This window comes from Solanum stenotomum, chromosome 11 (assembly GCF_019186545.1).
Source record: "Solanum stenotomum isolate F172 chromosome 11, ASM1918654v1, whole genome shotgun sequence".
Classification (NCBI taxonomy): domain Eukaryota; kingdom Viridiplantae; phylum Streptophyta; class Magnoliopsida; order Solanales; family Solanaceae; genus Solanum; species Solanum stenotomum.
In genome coordinates, this window is record NC_064292.1 from 11229440 (window position 1) to 11251068 (window position 21629).

The 21629-nt window shown below is 38.1% G+C and overlaps 1 protein-coding gene across 4 annotated transcripts in view; it reads right to left on the reverse strand.

The window, feature by feature from the left end:
* Positions 1-1605: 1605 nt before the first annotated feature.
* The window catches only part of LOC125845148 (chromatin structure-remodeling complex protein SYD), a 32539-nt gene continuing 12515 nt past the window's right edge, over positions 1606-21629 (reverse strand). For 2 of the 4 annotated variants that reach the window (XM_049524584.1, XM_049524582.1), the window contains exons 12-37: positions 20296-20481; positions 19993-20173; positions 19720-19914; positions 19559-19602; positions 19278-19334; positions 19044-19140; positions 18725-18897; positions 18407-18620; positions 18152-18274; positions 17961-18050; positions 15964-16080; positions 15494-15574; positions 15189-15296; positions 14673-14842; positions 11990-12068; positions 11827-11901; positions 10092-10189; positions 9892-9999; positions 9251-9308; positions 8893-9117; positions 7500-8778; positions 6724-7391; positions 5041-6640; positions 3111-4919; positions 2841-3004; positions 1606-1963 (exon numbers count right to left, since the gene is read on the reverse strand). In XM_049524584.1, coding sequence (XP_049380541.1) covers positions 2895-3004; positions 3111-4919; positions 5041-6640; positions 6724-7391; positions 7500-8778; positions 8893-9117; positions 9251-9308; positions 9892-9999; positions 10092-10189; positions 11827-11901; positions 11990-12068; positions 14673-14842; positions 15189-15296; positions 15494-15574; positions 15964-16080; positions 17961-18050; positions 18152-18274; positions 18407-18620; positions 18725-18897; positions 19044-19140; positions 19278-19334; positions 19559-19602; positions 19720-19914; positions 19993-20173; positions 20296-20481 — 7945 coding nt within the window. In that variant the 3' untranslated portion in view covers positions 1606-1963; positions 2841-2894. The remainder of the gene's footprint in view (positions 1964-2840; positions 3005-3110; positions 4920-5040; positions 6641-6723; positions 7392-7499; positions 8779-8892; positions 9118-9250; positions 9309-9891; positions 10000-10091; positions 10190-11826; positions 11902-11989; positions 12069-14672; positions 14843-15188; positions 15297-15493; positions 15575-15963; positions 16081-17960; positions 18051-18151; positions 18275-18406; positions 18621-18724; positions 18898-19043; positions 19141-19277; positions 19335-19558; positions 19603-19719; positions 19915-19992; positions 20174-20295; positions 20482-21629) is intronic. The other 2 variants (XM_049524583.1, XM_049524585.1) reach the window with 2 other exon arrangements.

Consider the following 21629-nt stretch of genomic DNA (forward strand, 5'->3'; position numbering starts at 1 on the left):
GGATATGTCGAATTTTAAGCTTAGTCAAATATAGTCTTGTTTGCCATTTTGTTCATCATCTCGTTGTCTCAGTCAAGGTTTTTGTATGACTTGTTCATAATAACAATTAAATAAAACGGACACTTTCATTGACATGATAACAAAACTTGATTGTCTTGTAGAGTAACATACTATCACAGTATTTTCACATGCAAATAGATAACTTTTTTAAATCAAATTTATATAAAGTCAATAATATTTTTTGCACTTTTGTAAATAATAAACTTTGATTAATATCAATATTTTATTCACTTTGATGTCCCATAGTTAATTAAATCTCCTCTTCTTTATCAAAAATTTTATTTTAGAAAGTGATCTATTATACTTTATGTGTGTCATGATTTTCTTCGTTGATTAAAAACTTCTTCTCCTTCTTCTTCTTCTTTTAAACAAAATGGCCCAAAGAGGCTAAATTTTATTAATAAAAATAGTTCAAAACAAAACAAAACAAAAAAAAGGATAAAAGATTAGCCTTAAACAACTTTAAAAAAACAAACTCAAATACAAAATAACATAAACAAAAGCTAAAGATAAGTAACAAATTACATCCACGTCTCTTAAGAAAGCTTATAGAACTTCTCCGACAAGTGAAAGTGCTAAAGAGAGCTTTTAAGATCCTCTTCTTTGTAACATTGTCTTCTTTATTTTGTTATATTTTTTATTCCGTGAGAATTTTTAATTTAGAACTATGCTTTGAATCAATTGCATCTCAAGTCGTTTTAATTTCTCACCAAACATTGTGAAATCAAAATCACTGAAGACTATTTACAAACGAAGAGTTATGGTCATCTCAAATACTTCATAATCACTGAGTTAAAGTCTATTACTTGAGGCTTTTTTAGAAAGTTGTAAAAAATTGATACTTCTATTGATCATCACAGTGAACCTTAAAAGAGGACAGTATCATTTCCAATAAAATTTTGGTAGAAGGATTCTAAAAATTAAAAAAAAAAAGGCTTGTATAATCAAGATTATATTTCTGAATTTTTTTATATACTGTAAGTCTGTATTGTTAAAGTACTAAAATTACTATTTTTTATTCTCTCCATCTATTCCTTGATTCATGTTATCGTTGTGTCTGAAGAGTCTTTCATTGCGTCGACGTGGTACTTCTACGCAATAGCTCTGCATACCATTTTATACATTAGCAATTGTAACTATTTTTAACCAAGCAGATAGATGTGTAAAAAGTCCAAAGAATTAGTGTTATTGTTTGTTGTACTCTAGACTTGAATAGACTTTGTAAATAAACCTAGTTTGTTTATTTGATCAGTTTTGTTGGCCTGTGGACTGAGGTGACCATGTCCATGTGTTATACTGATTCATCAGCACTTTTCATTAGTTAAAACTTCCCAAGTTATATATACAAAGTTTAAGCTTGAGAAGATGAAAATTACTATATAGCAACATACCCTGGTAAATGGACGACCAAGAGTAGTTCAAGTGTACTTAAAGCCTACTACAAGGCATGCCAATCTTGCCAACAGCAAACCTTTAGACTGAGCGCTTTAAGTTTATTGCTTTAAGATTTGCAAACTATCAAACTTTACCATAATCTATTTGAGGAGAGAAGGTAACAACATTACAATTTACAGCAAATTTGGTGTCCCAACCAGTTTCCTTACTATATAAATCTAAGAGTTTTGCCTGAACCATCCGCTTTGAAGATGCAGATTTCCATAATGCTAAGGACATGCTAAATCCAGCTCATCCATCACCTGATACGGTCAAAAGAAGCTAAGTAGATCCTTGTTGACAACAAAGATTAATGCACAACTCATGCTGCGAGATCCGAATGAAATTCTTAAGATCCTTGAGGAACTATTGCTATTTATACAAGTCTCTACCCTCCCAAGATTGTCAAAATGCAACCTCTTCACAAGTGCATTTTAAATAAGATTGCATGATTCTACGTACTGCCTGCCTGCACACACACAAAAAAGAAACGAAAAAATAAGTAAATTTCAAATGAAAGAAAAATAACAAAGACCTCAGCTGGTGTTCAAAATGGAAAAACAATGTAAGGGACATGGGCGTGGTAGCTTAGTGCTAAGAACAATCCGAGTTGGAAAATGGAGCAAAGTGGAAATGGGTCACTGCTAAACTCCCAAGGTAAAGTCTGGGGCTTGAAGTTTACTATATCATAAAAAAGGAGGTAGAGCTTTTTTGAGAGCGAAAGACAATCTTTAAAAAGAGAAGATTAGCAGCAGGAAGCCTAAAGAGGTCAGAGTAAGATCCCAACAATGTCAAGAAAACATTTCAAAGCACTATTTGTTGATGTTACTGAACTTGGTGAAAAATCACTTGCCATGAATATTTCCACTGAAGATGCAAAGATTATAAACAGCCCAAGTATTAAGAAAAGACGAGCAAAGTAGAACCAATGAGGCAATATCAAAATCCTACACAGCAAAGGCAAATTAGCCAAGAAAGGAATGACAATTAGCAAACAGATGGCATGATTCTGCATAAGAGGTAATTCAGCCTATCAACTATTTCCATACAATATACCATAGAGAAAAGAAAGTTACAGTAAGGAATTGTAACATACGAGAATGGATATTAAAGTAAGAACCTTCTAGTAAATGGGTAATAAGATACCTATATGATTCAGCACTTAATAAACCCTTTTCATACATAATAGGTAATCCAAGCAGCTAGTAATCAATAACAGCAATAAAAGGAATATTTATCTACTCCATATTGAATAACAATTTACATAATAAACAAAAAACCGGGACACATGGTCAAAGTATCCAAGTTCTGAAACATCATTATAAAAAGTAAGAACAGCACATTACGTGAAATACAGGAGAAACACCAGATCAAGCATCAGTAATTGCAGTGGCCATAGTTTAATCATCACCAGCCCCTGTAGCAGACAATAGTTCTTGATCACCATACTCTATAGCAGTTGGCACATCTTCATCACCAGCTAGCTTGATACTGGAGATCTCTTCTTTGCCTGAAGCAGGAAGAAAATTTATTAATTTGGATTGGAAACATTGAAGGTGCTACTACCAGAATTTGGTGATAAACAGTTAAAAACTTCAGATATGAACACCCTATACCTGAAAATACTTCCTTGGTCAGAACTGTCTCAGAGTCCCTCTCAGTAACCAATTGTGATTCTGCCCCATTATAAGCAGCTCTTGCACCTGGACTACATTTATGCTCTTCATTCTCGGGGCTAGAAACATCTTTACTTGCAGCAGACTTCTCTTTTTCTTGTCCTTCAACTTCCAAGTCTCTGCCAGAAGAACCAGACAAATCTCCGAATGGAGTTTCAACTTCAAGTGGAGCTACCTCCTTGTCAGTCATTCCCAACTCTTCACATACTATGTGTGTTTTCACTTCAATTGTGGATTGACTGGTTTTAGGTTCTTTGAGTTCAGAATCAGAAATTCCATCTGTTACATCAGATTCTTTCTTCCCTTTTTCTTCAACAGCCACATCTATCGATGGAAAATTTTCAGACTTACCTACTGCAGCATTCTCAGCTGTAACATCCTTGTCAGTCATTCCCGACTCCTCACATATTGTATGTGTCTTCACTTCAATTGTGGTTTGACTGGTTTTAGGTTCTTTGAGTTCAGAATCAGAAATTTCATATGTTACATCAGATTCTTTCTTCCCTTTTTCTTCAACAGCAACATCTATCGATGGAAAATTTTCAGACTTCCCTACTGCAGCATTCTTGGCTATAACATCCCCTGTAGCAACCTCCACATGAATTTCTATGTTTTGTTTGGAAACCAAATGAGACTCCGCTGCTATTTCACAAGTTCCATCTGCAGCTTTCGGTTGAGATTCATTAAGTTCATTATTTAAAGTTGAAAAATCTTCAGTTGGATCAGATGTTTGGTTCTTTGGTCCTTGATGTGCAGGATCTTGAATACTCAAATTCTCAGAGACAGCTGGTTGGGGCTCAACAGCTGTAGCATCAGGTAAAGTAAGCTTCTTGTTCATTGTCTCAGAGTCTTGTTCCGCAACCAACTGTAACTCTGACCCAATTTGATATGTTCCACCAGGTTGAGCTTCATTTAGCTCAGAATTTGATTCTGAAGCATCTCTAGTGGCATCAAATGCTTTGTTACCTTGTACTTCAATTGCATGGTCTAGGACATGCAAATGCTCAGACCCTTCTATCAGAAGTTCATCAGCTGTTACCTCCCCTGATACTACTGACTTGTTATACATCCTTCCTATATTTTCTACAACAGCAGATTGTGATTCCACCTCATTTTTTGATGTTGAAGTATCTCCTGTGGCATCAGTTTCCTTACTCTCTTGTCCTTCAACAGTAAGATCTCGGATTGCCATATCCTCGGACTTTTCTGCCACCTGACCTGCATCTTCTGAGCCATCATTTATCTTCCCTGTGTTCTCTTCGGCAACTAACTCCAGATCTGCCACCTTTTTAGATGTTCCAGCAATTGTGCTGGATAGATGTTTATTTAATTCACCATTTAAAACATCAACCTTATCTTCAGCTCTTTTGCTCTCATGAGTCTCAACAGACAAACCATCGTGACACTGACCGTCGGCATTCTCTGTTTGCCGCAGTACAATATCATCAACTTCATCTGAAGCAGACTCCTCACAAATGTTAGTTCTCATATCTTCCACCACAACCTGTTCCAATTCTGGGTGATTCTCAGATGACCCATCAGCTGAACAGAGTTGAGACACATCAACTTCAGAATTAGAAAGATCATCCTTTACATCAAAACTCAAGTTACCCTGTAATTCAGCTACGTAATTTGTGTCATGACGGCTGGCAAACGTTTCTGTTAGAGCCTCAACAGGTTCAGCATTTGAAGCAAGCTTAGGTGAAAGGGATTCCTTCTGGGCACCAGATTCTGTGCTGGGAGAAGTCTCTACAAAATCAACATGTGTCATGTCAGATTCACAAACCTCAGGTGTGACAGAATAGATTTGCTTCTGTTTTTCAAACTCTATCAGATTCATTATCTAAACTAGATAAAGAATAGTCCTTACCGGATATACTGGGATGCAAGTTTGCTTCAGCAATTGCTTGTCGTTCAGGTTCACTTTGAGATGTTCCAACAGTGAAACTGGATTGGGACTCATTTCTAGGGCTTGGCGCAACCTCACTTACATCAGAATCTTTCATTTCGGGACTGTGTGCTGCAAGATCACTTCCACATTCTTCTGTTAGGGATTCAGCAACATTAACTTGCTCCTCAAAAGTTCTTTGAGATGTTCCAACAGTAAAACTGGATTCGGACTCATTTCTAGGGCTTGGTGCAACCTCACTTACATCAGAATCTTTCATTTCTGGACCATGTGCTGCAAGATCTTTTCCACATTCTTCTGTTAGGGATTCAGCAACATTAACTTGCTTCTCAAAAGTTTCTGGAATCCTATATTTTTCTTTCTCCCCCCTACTTAAACCTTTAGTTGTCTCCAATGACACGTTAACTGATAACTTATCTTGTTCACAAACCTCGGCCATTGCACCTTTATCGGAATGTGTTCCTTCTGCTGTTTTTTCAAGTTTGTCCTTGGCTGGTTCATAAGATCCACATACTGGAGGTTCATCCACTAAAGATTCTGCCTCAGTAGATGGAGAAGTAAATGATGCGATTCCCTTCATATTCAGATTGTCAGTCTCCACAGCAGGTGAAACAACAGTCTCCTCCATGGTGTCTCCGGTTTCCTGTTCTTTTCCAAGTATGCCACCAGCGAGATGCTCAGTGCTGGCTGCCTCAGCTTTTGAAACAAATGATTTATCCAGAGGAAGATCCTCAGTCTGTAACTGTTCAACATCAGTTTTTGCAGACACACTCTCAGACAGGCTTTGAGTTGATCCCGAATTAAAACTTACTTTCCCGGAGCCTACGGAACCCAGATATACCTCTGTCTCTGTGCTTGGACGGGAAACTAACTCAGAACTTGTGGGAAGGACCCCGCTTAAACTGCTGCTAGTTTTCCCTTCTGCATCTCCACTCTTGTTCAGATCGTCAGATGATGTAAGCTCCAAAGCTCCAATGGGAACTTCCATGTTTGACCCATCTATAGAATTAGTCTCAGTCTTGTCACCATCGTCACCCTTAGAATTACCTTCACTCTTTTCAACCGGGCAATCAGTAACCGGAGCCATTGATCCTGAAGAGGCAAGAGTGACATGGGATTGAGATGCATCTGTTTGTATAGCATCACACTGTGGCAGAACTTCATTACTCACTATATCTTCAGGCATCTTCCCAACAGAGTGAACTGAAGGTGTCTGAGATGCAGCTGACTGAACCTTCATTGTTTGTTGATCCTCAGTGAGAACTTCCTTTGTCGTGGCAACCTCACAACCTATATCTTCAGGCATTTTCCCAACAGAGTGAACTGAAGGTGTCTGAGATGCAGCTGACTGAACCTTCATTGTTTGTTGACCCTCACTAAGAACTTCCTTTGTCGTGGCAACTTCACAGCTAGGAACATCACCACTGGCTTGTGATTCGTCGGATTTGATAGAATTGCTATGTAGCTCAACTTCACAACATGCCATAGCTTGAGGGATTTGTCTTGTGCCAGGATATGGAATCTTTTGAGAAGCATCTAACTGGACAATAGCTGTTTGTTCCTGCACTTCCAGGAGAACCTCGTTAGTCATAGCAGTTTAATAGTTTATAATAGAAGTATCCACCTACCAGCAGATATACCAACCTGGGAAGGAGAATCATCAGAGTTGACCGTGTTAATCTGCGGCTCAACATGAGGACTAGAGCAACTTTTAGATGTAACAGATTGGACCACATTCTCCTTCTGCTGAGCATCATAGAGAGGATCTTCAGCAGTAGCAACGTCACCATTTAGATTATCACCCATTTGACTAGGAACCGGAATAGCATGGGATTGAGATGCATCTCTGTTGATTGCACTGTTATGTGGATTAACTTCACTAGAAACCATATTCTTAGAAATTTCCCCACCAGCAAAATCTGGAGTCTTTTGAGATGCAACTGATTGGTCTACTACTTGTTGAGATTCATTCTCACGCTTGCTTCTTGTAGTGGGCTTCCTCCCAACGGATAACCTGGTTCTCTTTTGTGGGGGTTCAATTAATCTTGGATCCTGAGCACTTAGCCCTTCAGTAACAGCTGCAGTGACCAAATCCTGTCTCTTCCCCCTGCGCCGTGATGCCTCACTTCCAGTTTGAGCCTTGCGTCCTCGTCCTCTACCTGGCTTAGGTGCAGTGGGAGGAGTACTATACTGTGAAACTGATGAAATCACAGGCAATGGTGGAACTGGATCAGAAGTATGAGCAGTTACTACACCAGATTCTTGTTGACAAGTGCTCTTCAAGTTAGAAGAATCACATACAGAATTATGACCTGAAATAGAAGAAGAGCAGGACAATGTCATCCTATCTGATCCATAATCTAATTTGCCTGCTGCATTAGATGCTAAAAGAAGGGGAGTAAGTGCAGATGTATTTGTACCTATGCTGGAAGAGGGTGCAACAGCAGGAAGAGGGCAAACTGAACTTAGTTCCACGCAAGCAGACGATGATGCAGGAACAAGAGTAGGTACAACTGAATTGGAGTCCTTTGAAGTTAATGAATGAAGAAAAACAGGTGACACAGAACTCGTTTCCTTGCCAGCTGAAGGTGAACTATGAGGAACTACTGAAATTGAATTCACCTGCAGAGTAGCTTCGGTCTGGGCAGCAGAGAGGGAAAGATGGTCTGAATGGTTTCTGGAGGATGATTGAAGGACACCTGGAGGTGATATTGAACTAGGGTCCTGACTGGCAGCAGATGATGGAATAACAGAAACAGTCGAAACAGGGGTTAATTCTTTGCTAGAGGAAGATGCTGCAAGAGGCACAACCGAATTCAGTTCCTTACTAGCATCTCTCATGGAAACAGAAGCATGACCAAGGTTTTTTGAACCCAAACCTGCCACCACCTGTGGCACCAGATCAGGCTCACCCACTGCAGGAGGTGTTGGGGGCATATGGTGAGTAGAACTCATATCATTCACACCTTGCGCTGCAGAGACAGGCTCACTTACTGCTTGAGTTGGAGGGGTGGGGAAAGCCTCTGCTGTAAGATTCTGTTGTTTTCCTCTACGCCCTGGAGCTTCTCCTCCAGTTTGAGGCTTTCGACCTCGACCTCGGCCTCGGCCTCTACCTCGGCCCCTTCCCTGTCCACTTGTAGGAGGGCAAGGAGGACCAGACTGAGAAACAACAGCAACAGAAGGTACAATTGACTGATGGCTGGGAGCAACACCAGTTACATTCTGTAGGATGGTTGCGCTGGTACTTTCTACGGAAGAAGCACAAGGAAAAGACACAGAAACAGGCCCAGAAGTTGCCTGACTAGTAGAAGTATTTTCTGCAATGGTATTGCTATCCACCTTTATACTAGCTGCAATTGCTGAAATAACGACAGGGGACGGTGAAATTTCAGTCACTATTGCTGTCCTCCTTGGTCTTCCCCGGCCCCGTTTAGATGGCGGAGTCACAGTCACAGGGCTTTGTTGAACTATGGGTCCAACATGTTGGGGAAGTTCTTGCACAGGCTGCTGGAGAGGAGGCTGATACGGTGCTGGGGTTTGTATTTCACTTTTGGCAACAACAGGGTCAGGACAAGTGCCAGAGGCTGAAGGGGAATTCTTTTCTTGAATTTCTTCCTTTAGACTAGGTGATTGAGGAGACTCAGCAAGGCACATTTTCTCAAATTCCTCTTCCGTCCATTGCTCTTCATACGAACGAACCTAAGGAAGCACAAGAATTAAAATGAACAAACTAGTGAATAACAAATTATTTTATTATAAGAACTGAAAAAAGATATGGCTGCAAGTTCTGCAGTCTCCAAAAGTATAGCCAACCTCTCTTGCTCTTTTTCCACGTCCATAATGTTGGATATCAAGACCCCCAAGACTCTGACCCTTCCTTTTTAACCCAGGGCTAGGAGCCACAACTGGCTTATCACATATTTTCATTGCTTCATAGAATGGTTTCAAGTCATCATCAGTAAGAAGTCGAGAGGGCAAAGGAGGAATGAGTTCTGAACTTTGTGTTCCACTTTCTAAGCATAACTTCTTCCAGATTTCCTGCATTTTTATACTTGAATTAGAAAAATAATGATGAACTAATTGGGTGGTAACTGTTCAGCTAGATTAGCAGGATTTCGTTCAGAAAATGAGAGAATTAAATAGCCTTGGGATAAAGTATTGACATGATTACCATCTCTTCTTCACGCCTTCTCCTGTCAACTGATTCAAATATATCAATCTCTGGCTCACTGCACGTAGGGAGTTAGAGATATGAGAGTTATGCACTTGATGGCGAATCACCAAATAGTTCTTGTAAATTCATGTTAAATACATTAGAAACACAGCATCAGTGCTATAGAATAAAAATGAATTGATGACTAGTCAGTAACCTCCGGCCCTCAACAACAAAAGAAAAAGAAAAAATAGAGGGGAGGCGAGAGGGGGGGGGGGACCAAATGCTAGTCAGCACTGAGCTTCAAATGCTGTTATTTCTGATTAATGAAATATTGGTACAAGAAGTGATGTGGCTTTGACATGCAGTTTCAGTACCATGCTACCTTGAGCTATGTTGCTCGGACTCTCCAAAAATGTTGCCGGACCCGTGTTGGATCCTCCGAAAATGCGCTACTTTGGAAGGATCCAACATGCATCAGTCAGCGCTTGAAGAGTCCGAGGAACATATGCCTGGAGTGAACTAGATAAAACCATCACATGGCGTGCTTTGTTATTCTGATGTAAGAAATGTCATATTGCACAAGTCATTGGAAATAATTTTAAGATAATCAATGAATTTACAGCAGAATAAGAGCACCTTTGCCGCTTCTATTTTACCTTCGTGCTATAAGATCATTCAAAGAATCATCATCAAGAACAGGTGCATCTTCCTCTTTTTTGCTTTCTCGCAAGAGGGCCTCCAAGTACTCCCTTCGGTCTTCCGCACTACATCCAAGTTAAAATACGTTTATAAGCACAATACATTCACCAAAGTAGTCAAAGGTTGACCAGAATTTCCAAATCTTCCTTCAAAAAACCTTGTGTTATTATCAAAGAATCCAGCAGTAATGCTTTGGTTAGCAACTCCAAGTTTATGCTCAGCAGCAGCTCTTACTTGTTCCTCAACAGTTTGGACCTAATTTTAACAAGGTAGTAGAAATGCATAACTTAGACATACCATAGGTGCAAATTGCAATGAATATTTGGATCAAGAAACTAACAACAGTATTTGATACATAAATGTGGCAACAATTAATGCAATGAGAAGCTTTATAAAGAAACTCTCGATGATCATTCAATGTCCAAGATAATCAGAACATATAGTTCTGAAGAAACCAAAAAAACCATCAGCTCTGATCTTTCAGGAATTCAGTGACGGTATTTGATACATAAATTGTTGCAACAATTTTTTATGTTATTATTATAAATTGTACCAACAATTAATACGACATGAAGCATCATTGAGAATCTCTCGACGATCATTAAATGTTCAACATCATCAGAACATATAGTTCTGAAGAAACCAAAAACCCATCAACTTTGCTCTATCAGGAAACCAAAAAGAATGCTGCAATTAATGAAGTAAGGTTCACCAGAATTTTTCATTGCTTTCATAAGAAGAATATTCACTCAACTAAATAATGATTGTCTAAAGACTACACACTCAATTGTTTTTGAAATGGTGATTGCACACTTAATTGTTTTACCTGATCGCAGAAAGAAGGCAAAAAAGAAAAACGAAGTAACTGTATATTTGGCAACTTAGAGAACATGCTTTTCCATATTTTATTGTCTTTTCCTTCTCTGCAGCAGGCTAATGCGGATCCCATGGACATTTATCAAAATTCCGGCAAAGCTTTTCAAGCTACACATTGGGTTCTAAAAGCTAAGACTGGGTTCTCCTCATTGCCAAAAAGACTGTTGCCTCTCGTTTTGTTTTTTTGGTTTGAACAGCTTAGTGTTATATGTAAAAGAACCAGCACTAAGAGAGTGCTGTCATTACATCCAAAAAGGAAGAAAGGTCAAAAGAAAAGGGATGCCTTGAATGTCTATACAAAAGCTTCTAAAAGCTGCAAAAGGGATTCACCATCACTAGCCAACTCCAATTTACATAAAAAAGACAACATCCATGATGCAATCAGACTCAACTTCTAAACAGAGCTTTCTTGTCCTCAACATATATTTCTCTTTCCAGATACACCACCATATGCAGGCAGGTACGGTGTCCCCCCAGAAAAAAAGGACAGTTTCCTCTTAACCCAGAGTAGAAATGAAAGGAAGTACTACAGTATAATACAATAACGGATTAACGGAACTAAAAGAAGACTGGTTTCATCTACAAACATGCAAGAAACAAAAAACAAAAGGTATTTTACTAAAATTATGCCAAGTTTCTACATCTATCCTTGAACCATAATAATCACTAGATTGACTACAAAATCTTATCCCGCTAGGCACAAGAGGGAGCATTGTTTCAGTCACTAGAGTCTAGACTGGAGAATAAAGATTTCATGGGACACCGGACATGCATGTGTTAGTATCTAGAAATGACAGGAATAACGAGCTAAAGATACATCTTGAGAAATAGTGAGCTAACAATGCTAATTACAGTAAATAAATCAGAATGACCCATCTGATCCACATAACAGGAGGCCACAGTCATAACAAAGCAGATTTAATAGTAATTTTACAGCATGAACAACCAGCAGTGCGCACAAATGAAAGCATGAAACTGCAAATGCATGAACAGACAAGAAGTCAAAAGGCATTTACTGTTTCTAATCGAAGAACAAGAACATCCTTCTTTTGACCTATCCTATGAGCCCTTGCTTGTGCTTGAAGATCAACCTAAATGCAGCAAACCAAGAGAGCAATAAGTGAAAGCCACATAATCAAAATATAAAAGATCCTCAAAAGAGTAAGTTTGAGCTTTTGCCTGAGGATTCCAATCTGTGTCAAAAATTATAACTGTATCAGCAGCTTGAAGATTTACTCCAACACCTCCAGCACGAATACTGGCACCATTTTAGAATGGATCAGTCTTAAGAGAAAATGTTTACATGAATGAAGAATGCAGAGAAAAAAGAACAAGAATGTCAAAACATGTCCTACAAACAACCCACTCGTTCTTTATTTCCAAGAAAAGATAAAACCCTACTCTCATTATCCCAGTATACGCAATGTTCCAGCTTGGAACATCGTCTATGACACTGTATTCTATACTTTTTGTTTTGACAAGGTAACAGACTGTAAATAAATCATCAATGCGAAGTGTTGGAAGCCAAAATTACATCATTGAATCTACATCGAAAAGAGTAAAACAATAACTAACACTAAATCCTATCTCATCTTACAAGGATCCTAGGATGTCTACTATAGAAACTGGGTCATCTATATACTCTGAGCCGCACCAAACCAATAACAAAAACTTATAATGCAAATTCATTTTTAAGTTTTGCAGAGAGCTGCTATTGCCTTCAAAGCACCTAGAGTTTCTCTCTTTCCAAATGGTCCATCATAATGCTGGGAAAATTCTCCATCTGTTTATGTTAGTGCTACCACCGCCCTCAAAATTCCAGCTAGTTAGTGCCTCCCCTGTTCTTCCCGGCAATAGTCTACCTTATGCCTCTGAAGCTGGTAAATAGATTCCAAAGCTGGCTAACCACTTTACAATCAGGAAACAAATGGTTAATTGTCTCTGCATTATGCTCACAATAATAACATCTGGAGCACATATGCTTTCCCTCTTCTGTAGATTCTCCTGAGTTAAAACAGCTTCTTCCAAGACCAACCAAGTGAAAATAGTGTATGGAATTTTTACTTTCCCCATAAACTTCCAAGGTAAAAATCTGATCTGAGAACCCATCTGATTCATGTCCTTATAGGTAGAGTTTACAGTAAAAATGCACCTTAAGAGTGTCTTCTCCTTCCTGTAGCCCCTTGCACTGGTCTAGAGTGCCATAAAAATTGGCCAATCTTTCCATCTCCCAGTCTTGCATCAATTTTCTATAGGTCAAGTTCCAACCTTGATTTGGCCCTAAGTTGCTCAGACTCTTCACTTTTGGTGCCGCACCCATGTCGACAGGACATGGGTGTGGGTGTGGGATCCGTGTCCGATTTGGTCAACGGATTTTAGGTACTTTAACCAAAATCGATGGGGAAAGTCTAGACAATTTTTATGATTCCTATAATCAATACTAAAGTTAAGGTGAAATTGAAGAAAATTGAATACCTTTTATGTAGAAATTTTTATGTCACTCCTTTTCCTTTAATCTCTTTCCAGGATTCTCCTCGAGTTCTCCACATAATATCTCATAATTTAGGTTTTATAACTCTTTTTTAGATATTTTAATTATTTTAAGGTGAATCCCCGCACCCGTATCCATACATGGATCCATATCCCCGAATCTTAAAAATTAGATCATGAAGGATCCGCACACGTATCGAACACCCGCACCCAAGTCCGAGCAACTTAGAATTTTGGCCACACTTACTGTAAAGTGGAATCCTGTTGCTGATTTAAAATATAAATTTCATGGAATAGTTGCTTAAGACTTCCATTCCCTGTCCAGTTATCTTCCCAGAACAAGATCCTCTAACCATCTGTCACATTAAAACTAGTTCTTGCAAAGAATACATGTCACAGGTTCCTGATTGATCTCCACAAACTTGTTCCATATGTAGTGTTTACTTCTTTTGTCCTCCAAAACCTTCCTTTTCATACGTAACTTGTATCACAGTGCCCCATAAAGAGTACTCTTCCTTAGGTAGTCTCCTTAGCCATTCTTCATCAGGAAACTTCTGTTCTGCTTTCTCAGATTTCTGATTCCCAGCCCTCCATCATTCCTAGCCAGAATTAAGGTATTCCATTTGACTAAATGATAGCCTTTTTCCTCCTTTCCTTGCTTCAGAAAATTCCTCTTAACAGCATCGACTCTTCCCTCTACATTAGCGGGAAGAGTAAATAATGACATCAAATAAGTAGGTTAGGCATCTAATACAGAGTTGATCAGGACCAATCTACCACCCCTAGACAAGTATTGTGGTTTCCATCAAGTCAATCTTTTTTCACATCTTTCCATGATATCATTCTTTCGCATCTATCAGATCCATAAAATAATTAATACTTGGAAGATAATGTGATGCAAACCTCATCACACTAACTTCTCATTCGCTATAATATTTTCTCTGATTCTACCGAAACAATATGCAAATCAAATTAACTTATCAAACCCCATTGTAATCAAACTAAATCGCAAGTCACAACATAGTAATATTCAGTTAGATTTAGAAATGGAGTTCGGCACTAGAAACTATACATTTTGAATACTCAGTTAATCTTCATTGTGATATAATAGGACTTTAACCTATTGTCTGCAAATGTTGGAATCAACAGCAGTGGAGTAAACTTTATTAGTTTATTTTGGTGGTTAATGAAGTTTCTTTTTCTTTTGGTATCAAAACTCACAGAAAATTAAAATTAAGTTTTCGGCAAATTTTCAATTTTGCAAATCTTCATTGTGATCATGGTAAGGACAAAATGAATGATTATTGAGAAGACTACATCCTTTAAACCCAACAAACTTTGAATCTAAGGCAATTCTAAGTTAGTCATTTACCTCAACAGAAATATAAAGAAGGGAGAATTAGGCTGATTGAATTTATCAATAAGGGCACCTCTGTCACCCCCACACGTATGTCCATCCAAGCGAAGGTACTTATATTGCTTCCAGCAGAGATAATCTTCCATTACATCAAGCAGCCTGGTCATTGTTGAGAAAAGCAAGACCTGCAAAATGACCAAAAAAGAACATGATCAAGAAGGAATATATCTCGTGTCTTTATTCTCTTTGACGCCTCATCTCTCAAAAGGATTTTGATCAACAAAATAGCAAGCATCAGAATCCTCTCAAATGACAATTACAGTCAAGGTGCCAGGTAAATACTTTATAAATGGCAAAAACAAGATCAACCGCTACAGAACAAGGAGAAAGAAAGGATTATAAGGCCAAATAAAACCAGCTATTAAGAAGGCTTAACAGTACATGAATATGCACAACCTCAAAGAGTGATCTAGAAATAATAAAGATTTTCTTCAAAAAACAATTTTGAAATGCAAACACGCTATTTTGTACCCGGTGATCTGTTGCCTTAAGTTTAGGCAGTAATCTGTCCAACATCTCAAGCTTCCCACAAAGTCTCACAAAGGTTGGCAGATAATGCTTAGGAACTAGCTCATGAACCTGACATATAAAACATAATAATTAGACAACCAAAAGGCGACAACTTGCCACCTTCAGCAATTCTGAAGATAAAAGACGAGTACAAAATACATGTTCTCTTAAGAAGCAACACGTGCATGAAATTGTCCAGTTATACCTTCTCTTCACATCAATTTTAAAATCATAAAGATATACGAATAGAAGAGGGAGAAGCAAACCTCCTCCACATGAAGCTGGCTAAGATACGGATGATTGCAAATGTTGCGCAGCTCCATAACAGAATTGTGGACTGACCGAGCCTAGAAGGAAGAGTGTGAAGGGTAAGAGCTAAGACCACAATACCTGAGTAAGCATCTTTTCTTTTCTTTTATGATAAATGAAAAGAATCTGTTTCATAATATGCACCAATGACTCTGAATAAGCATATATGTTCATTTCTAACTGCAGGACTACTAGTGGACATTGAACCTCATATAACTAAGGAAATTAATAACATAAAAGAAACACAATTACGGAATAAATGGTCCGAATCCTTTTGGACACTCACATAAACATATACAAGCACAATTCTTTTTTATATACATATATGAGCTGCAATAGATGTTATGCTTAATTTTTCTCAAAAAAGAACTAAATGATATTTCCAAGCATGAATCATTGAACTCAAATAACAGCAGAGAGGCTAAACCTTTGAAGTTCCGAATGCACCAAGGTTGTCTTCCACTCGCTTCATCAAAAGCTTCTGATACGAAGAAGCTTCACATCTAACCAGTCTTTCAATCTTTGAAGGCAATTCATTCTCAACCTAAGATAAGCATTTGAAAAGACAGAGGCATAAGCTCTCAACACTGTCAATAATTGAATGCTAGAAGAATCTTAGGAAGAAACTTTTGATCAGACGACGAATCTAGACAAGTTAGATAGCATATGGCAGCATATACTGTATGAAGTTATTGTTTGTTTCCTGGCACTATCAAAAATCTGAAAGACTGGAATAACCAACAGACTATCCATCCTCTTAGCGACATAAGTAACAAACTCTGAGCAAATATATCTAAATTTTCACCATGTGTTCTATAAGACTCATCACCAGTTATGGTTATGAAATATGGGGAAGAAAATGATTCATTTCAAATATACAAGATAATAAATAAGAAGTCGTCACAAGTGTGAAAAATAGTGGGAGGATGTACAGGGTTCCCCATGACTGTGGGTTCACACAGGATCTTCCCTGAGCCCGTAATATTCACCAAGTTATGGATGAGTTAACTAAATAGTATGCAAAATGAGGTTCTATAGAGCATGTTATTTGGAGATGAAATTGTGTTAATGAATGAATTAGTGAGAGAGCCATCAATAGCTTGAGCCAAGGAAAATATTGTGGGGAGTAAGAATTTTAGACAAGTAAAATCAGAACAGAATATATGCACTATAAGTTTAGCCATTACAAAGGGGGTAAAACTTTGGTATTTTTTGCTTCTGTAAATAATGTTCAGCTGTTACAGCACATCTTTTGAGCTTGTTTCTATATAACATTATCTTACCTTTTTCAAAGAAGAAAATTATTCATTACAAGAGGAATAAAATTTAAAAGAAAGACTACTGAATGATAGTGTCTAAATGCAGAAAATTTTAAGTTTCTAGCTTTAGTGTCACCAAGAGAATGCTATTAGTCGTGTTTCATCCTGGTTGTGGTGTAATTTTATCTTGTTGAATAACTTTGAACTAGCAACTAACAAGGATGAAACCAGAAATATTAGCTGTGAATTGGATTTTCATTTTTTACTTTTGAAATCATGTTACTAGTCTATGTTGTATGGTGCCCAGCCAAGAACTATCGGAGATGAAAGTTGTGGAAATGAGAATCCCACGATGGATGCTTGGGCATACTAGGAGATATAGGATTAGAAATGAAGATCTTCGTGGCAGGTGGGAGTGGCCTAGGTAGAAGACAAGATGCGAGGAAGCGAGGCTTTAGTGTCACCTAGCTGAGATGGTCCAGGCACGTGAAAAGGGGAGGCATGGATGCGGAGGTGCGAGAGGTTAGTAAATGGATGGTGTCAGGAGAGGTAGAGGTAAGCCTAAGAAGTATTGGGGAGAGGTGATTCGATTGGACATGTCACGTTTTCAGGTTACCAAACACATGACCATATAGATAGGAGATTGTGGAAGACAAGGTTAGAGTTGAAGGTTAGTAGGTAGTTGAGAGTTGTTTCACTACCCCTTCTCACGAGTAGTCATAGTATTGCTGTTGTAGTTCAATATTTGTTACTATATGTTGTTTCTTCTACTTCGATAATCGTATTATTTTGTTGTAGTTACTGCTCCCTTGAATATTTTGTCATGCTTTCTACAGTTTTTTTGTCACAGCATCTTCACTTCCATTATTTCGTTATCCAAACTGCTTTCATTTGTTTTTCATTGAGTCAAGGGTCTACTGGAAACAACCTCTCTTCCTCCCAAGGTCTGTGTACACTCTACCCTTCTCAGATGCCACTTGTAGGACTACACTAGGTATATTGTTGTTGTTGTTGTTGTTGTATTGGTGGGGCATCAATAAAAGTTTATGATTAAGAAAAAAAAAGCACAATAAGCATCGTTCAATGATAGAATTTGATACATATAGCATGAGGTTTGACAACCAATTGAATAGGGGAAGTGCATACTACGGATGAAAAGATATACCTTGTGTTTCAATCTCCTAAGAACAAATGGACGCAAAACTTGGTGCAGACGGTTAATGACCAAAAGATTTTCCTCCTCTGAGAGCAAAGCCTAACAGCAGGAAAAGCAGATTAATCAGATCAACAAAGTACTAGAAATAACTCAAGCAACAATGAAGTCGCACTTCAGAGTGGAAATTGTAAGAAGAATACTTCATCAGGTGAGCTGTCACCGCTCTCAAATGGCTTGTTAAACCATTGTGAGAAGTCTTCTGATGAATTGAAGATATTTGGCAAAAGGAAGTTAAGTAGTGCCCAGAGCTCCTCAAGATTGTTCTACATAAACAGAATAATGTATACATTCAGATCGATCAGCACCAGAAGAAACAAAACAATAAGTAGTACATCATGCTTATATGTCATGTAAGAATACGAAAGAAATTAAAAATCCCATAAGACAATATAAACCTGAAGAGGAGTGCCCGTCAACAGTAACCTATGATTACTGCGGTAGTGCTTCAGATCAGCATTCAACTTGCAAGAAGCATTTTTTATGCGATGCCCTTCATCAATTATGATATAGTGCCAATGCACTTTACTTAGTTTTGGTCTATCATGTTTGTTCATTAAATACTCATATGTCGTCAAAAGAACATTGAACTTTTGATGAACAATTCTTTCCCTGAAATGACAAGTTACCCAATAATTACAGCATGAATGCAATGGAAGTAACGAAACAATAATAGAATTTCTAGACAACAGTATGAAATAATTGATATGGCGTACTTGAAAAGCTTCCTCCGCTCTTCTGGTGGTCCAGAATAAACTATCTTGAGCATATCTGGTGCCCAAAAGTTTATCTCTGACTCCCATCCGGATAGGACAGAGGATGGCACTACCACCAGAAAAGGTCCTCTGTCATTTTTGGTTTCCATCAGGTAACACATAAGGGATATAACCTACAAAGTTGTCTTCGTGAGATCCTCCAAATATTCACGAGTAAATAACTTTGAAATTAAAGTTAACTCTAAAGGAGAAATAGAGAAACTTTTTAAACTAGGGATCTAGAAAAAATAACCATTAAAGCAATTACATATTAATGTACCTGAACAGTTTTACCGAGGCCCATTTCATCAGCTAAAATTCCATTCAAATGGTTATTGTAGAGTGAAACCAACCATCGCAATCCATTCATTTGGTACCTGAAAGAAAAATCAAGATTAAACGTACTCTAGGAGCAGGAAATAGGAAATATCTCCTGAGTAGAAAATTAATTAATAAAAATGCACTCACAAAGATAGATAGGCAATGGCAACTAATTCTGAAATGAAAAACTTACCCCCGTAATTTTCCACCTTTGAGAGAACTAGGCTGCTCTGCGATGGTCTCCTGTACACTGCAGAAAATACATTTAGTTATTTAGTGTCTCAGCCAGAGAGATTGAATACTGACACTGAACAGATGACAAAGTTGAATCAGCCATATCAAACAGCTATTAATAGAACCCAAGAATGGGAAGGATACTAAGCCTCAAAAAGAATGTAGATTCAAATAAAAGATTGAAGGATCTATAGCATCAAGTCCTCCAAGACCATGTAAGAGACTATATGCAGGAATTACCTATGTGCCATCAAATAGTATTTTTCATTGCTTTCCAAGTAATGCTGCATACAAAATAAAACGTATAAGAAAATCAGGAAATGACACAGATGAGCATAGAACAGCAGCATGCCGGTTAGCAATATGTGCATTTAACCATATAAGACAATTTCTGAAAGAACCTTAGCCTGGTCTGTTTCATCCGCATCACCAAAGTCAATTTCATCCTCCTCAACCACACCTGAGTTTCTATTGTCACCCATGTCGGTCTCGAATTTTCTTGCAATTGATTTGGCCTCCTTTAATTTGGATCCAAGCTTTTGGAGGTACTTTTCCGTCTCTTTTAGTAGTTTGTTAACACGATCCGACTTTGCATCCTAGAAGCAGAATGAAAGTAATCATCAAGATAAGTGGAACAAAGTGCAGTCCTGGCAGAGAAATTAGACATGCCATACCTGAACCATTCGAAGGTATCCCTCAACATCATTGATTTTCAGTAAATTAATCTTCTCACGTTGGATCCTGTCAATCTTCTCACGATGTATCCGTTCCTTCCTTTTATGGAACTCCTTCGCACCCTTATTGAAACCTTTCCAGCGTTCTCTCTTCATTTTGAATACATCTTCCAATCTTTCCCTGGAGTTCAGAATAATTCAGAGAAAACAAAAATAAGAAAATCAGAAAAGAAGTCATTAATCTTTCACTGTTAAAGGAGCAAAGTCATATGATTAACCCTAAGGATGAAAGTAAGTGCATACCTATGAACTTCAATCTCACTGAAAAACTCCTTCTGTCTCTCACGAAATCTCTTTTGACGTTCCTCCTTCATTCTTTGTTCATATCTTTCAAATTGCTTTGATTTCCTCCCAATTCTGTGTTTCTTGATTGATTTTAAACGCTCCATGTCAGTTGCTACTGGCTTGAAAAAATCATAGAGAATTTCACTGCCAAAAGATTGACACAAGGTCACAAGAATTGGACAGATAATGTGAAACAATAAAGGGTGATGTGACTTGAAAGAACCTAAAAAGTTGCAAGCGATATTAATAAACTTGGCTACCATAGGTAAGAACAGGAGTGCGAGACCACCAGTTTTAAGAAATACATGTTTCCCAGAGAACTACCAAAGTCTATCTGTAGATACAAGAATATGTTCATATACTGCAATTATGACATGCATTTTAACACCAGCTTAAGAAGAAGCACCAACGCTCCAGAGAACCACCGGAGACTGTATAATACAAGAACATGTTCACATACTATGACAATGTATACACCTACTGGTTTATTTGTCAAGAGTGTTTTTTCTTCTGAAGATATGATTTTTAAGAAGTATAGTTTGATTAATATTCTCCCCGGCACAATTATCGAGGAAAAGTCTCAGCCCTGTTGGTCTTTCTCTCTCTCTCCCCCCCTCCCTTTCCGGTAATCCTTCTGATCGCTGGAATTTTTCTCCTCTTTCTTTCTTTCTTCTTTTGACAGAGCAAAGATGGACAACAGCATTTATTTTGTGGTAGGCTTCAAGGCCTACGACATCACGAGAACAGTTGGAATGGGAAGGGAATGGTAAAACTGAGCAGAAAGAAACAGAAATTCTACGAGAACAACGTTTAATGTGGAGACTCTGGGATGGATTACTCAGGTCTTCCAAGAAACATCCCGGACAAATGGGAATATGGTGAAGCGGTGGAAGAAAAAAGATGTCTTCTCAGAAGTGTTCTACTCTAGGAACTATAACAAAATGTGAGAGGCGAAGGAGGGCAGTTATTATCATCCCTGAATTGATGTTTAATTTAGGAAGGATAAATATTGCGGAAAAAGTGGGGAGATTTATCAATAGCCACAGGAATGTGGTTAACTTTGGGAAACACAAGTTGGTGGACAGAAACATTCCTTATGCTGAGATGCTTAAGAGTACTAAATGGGCTAATAAAGGGTGTAAAGAATCAGAGGCAGAGAAGAAATTAAAGCAGGGGGATAGAATATGCATTAATGACAGCCCAGAGGAGTGCAGTGAAGTTTCAAAGAGCTTTTGAGGCTAAAATCGGTGAGACACCAACTTTATCAGAAATCAGGGGATGGGCTAATAAAT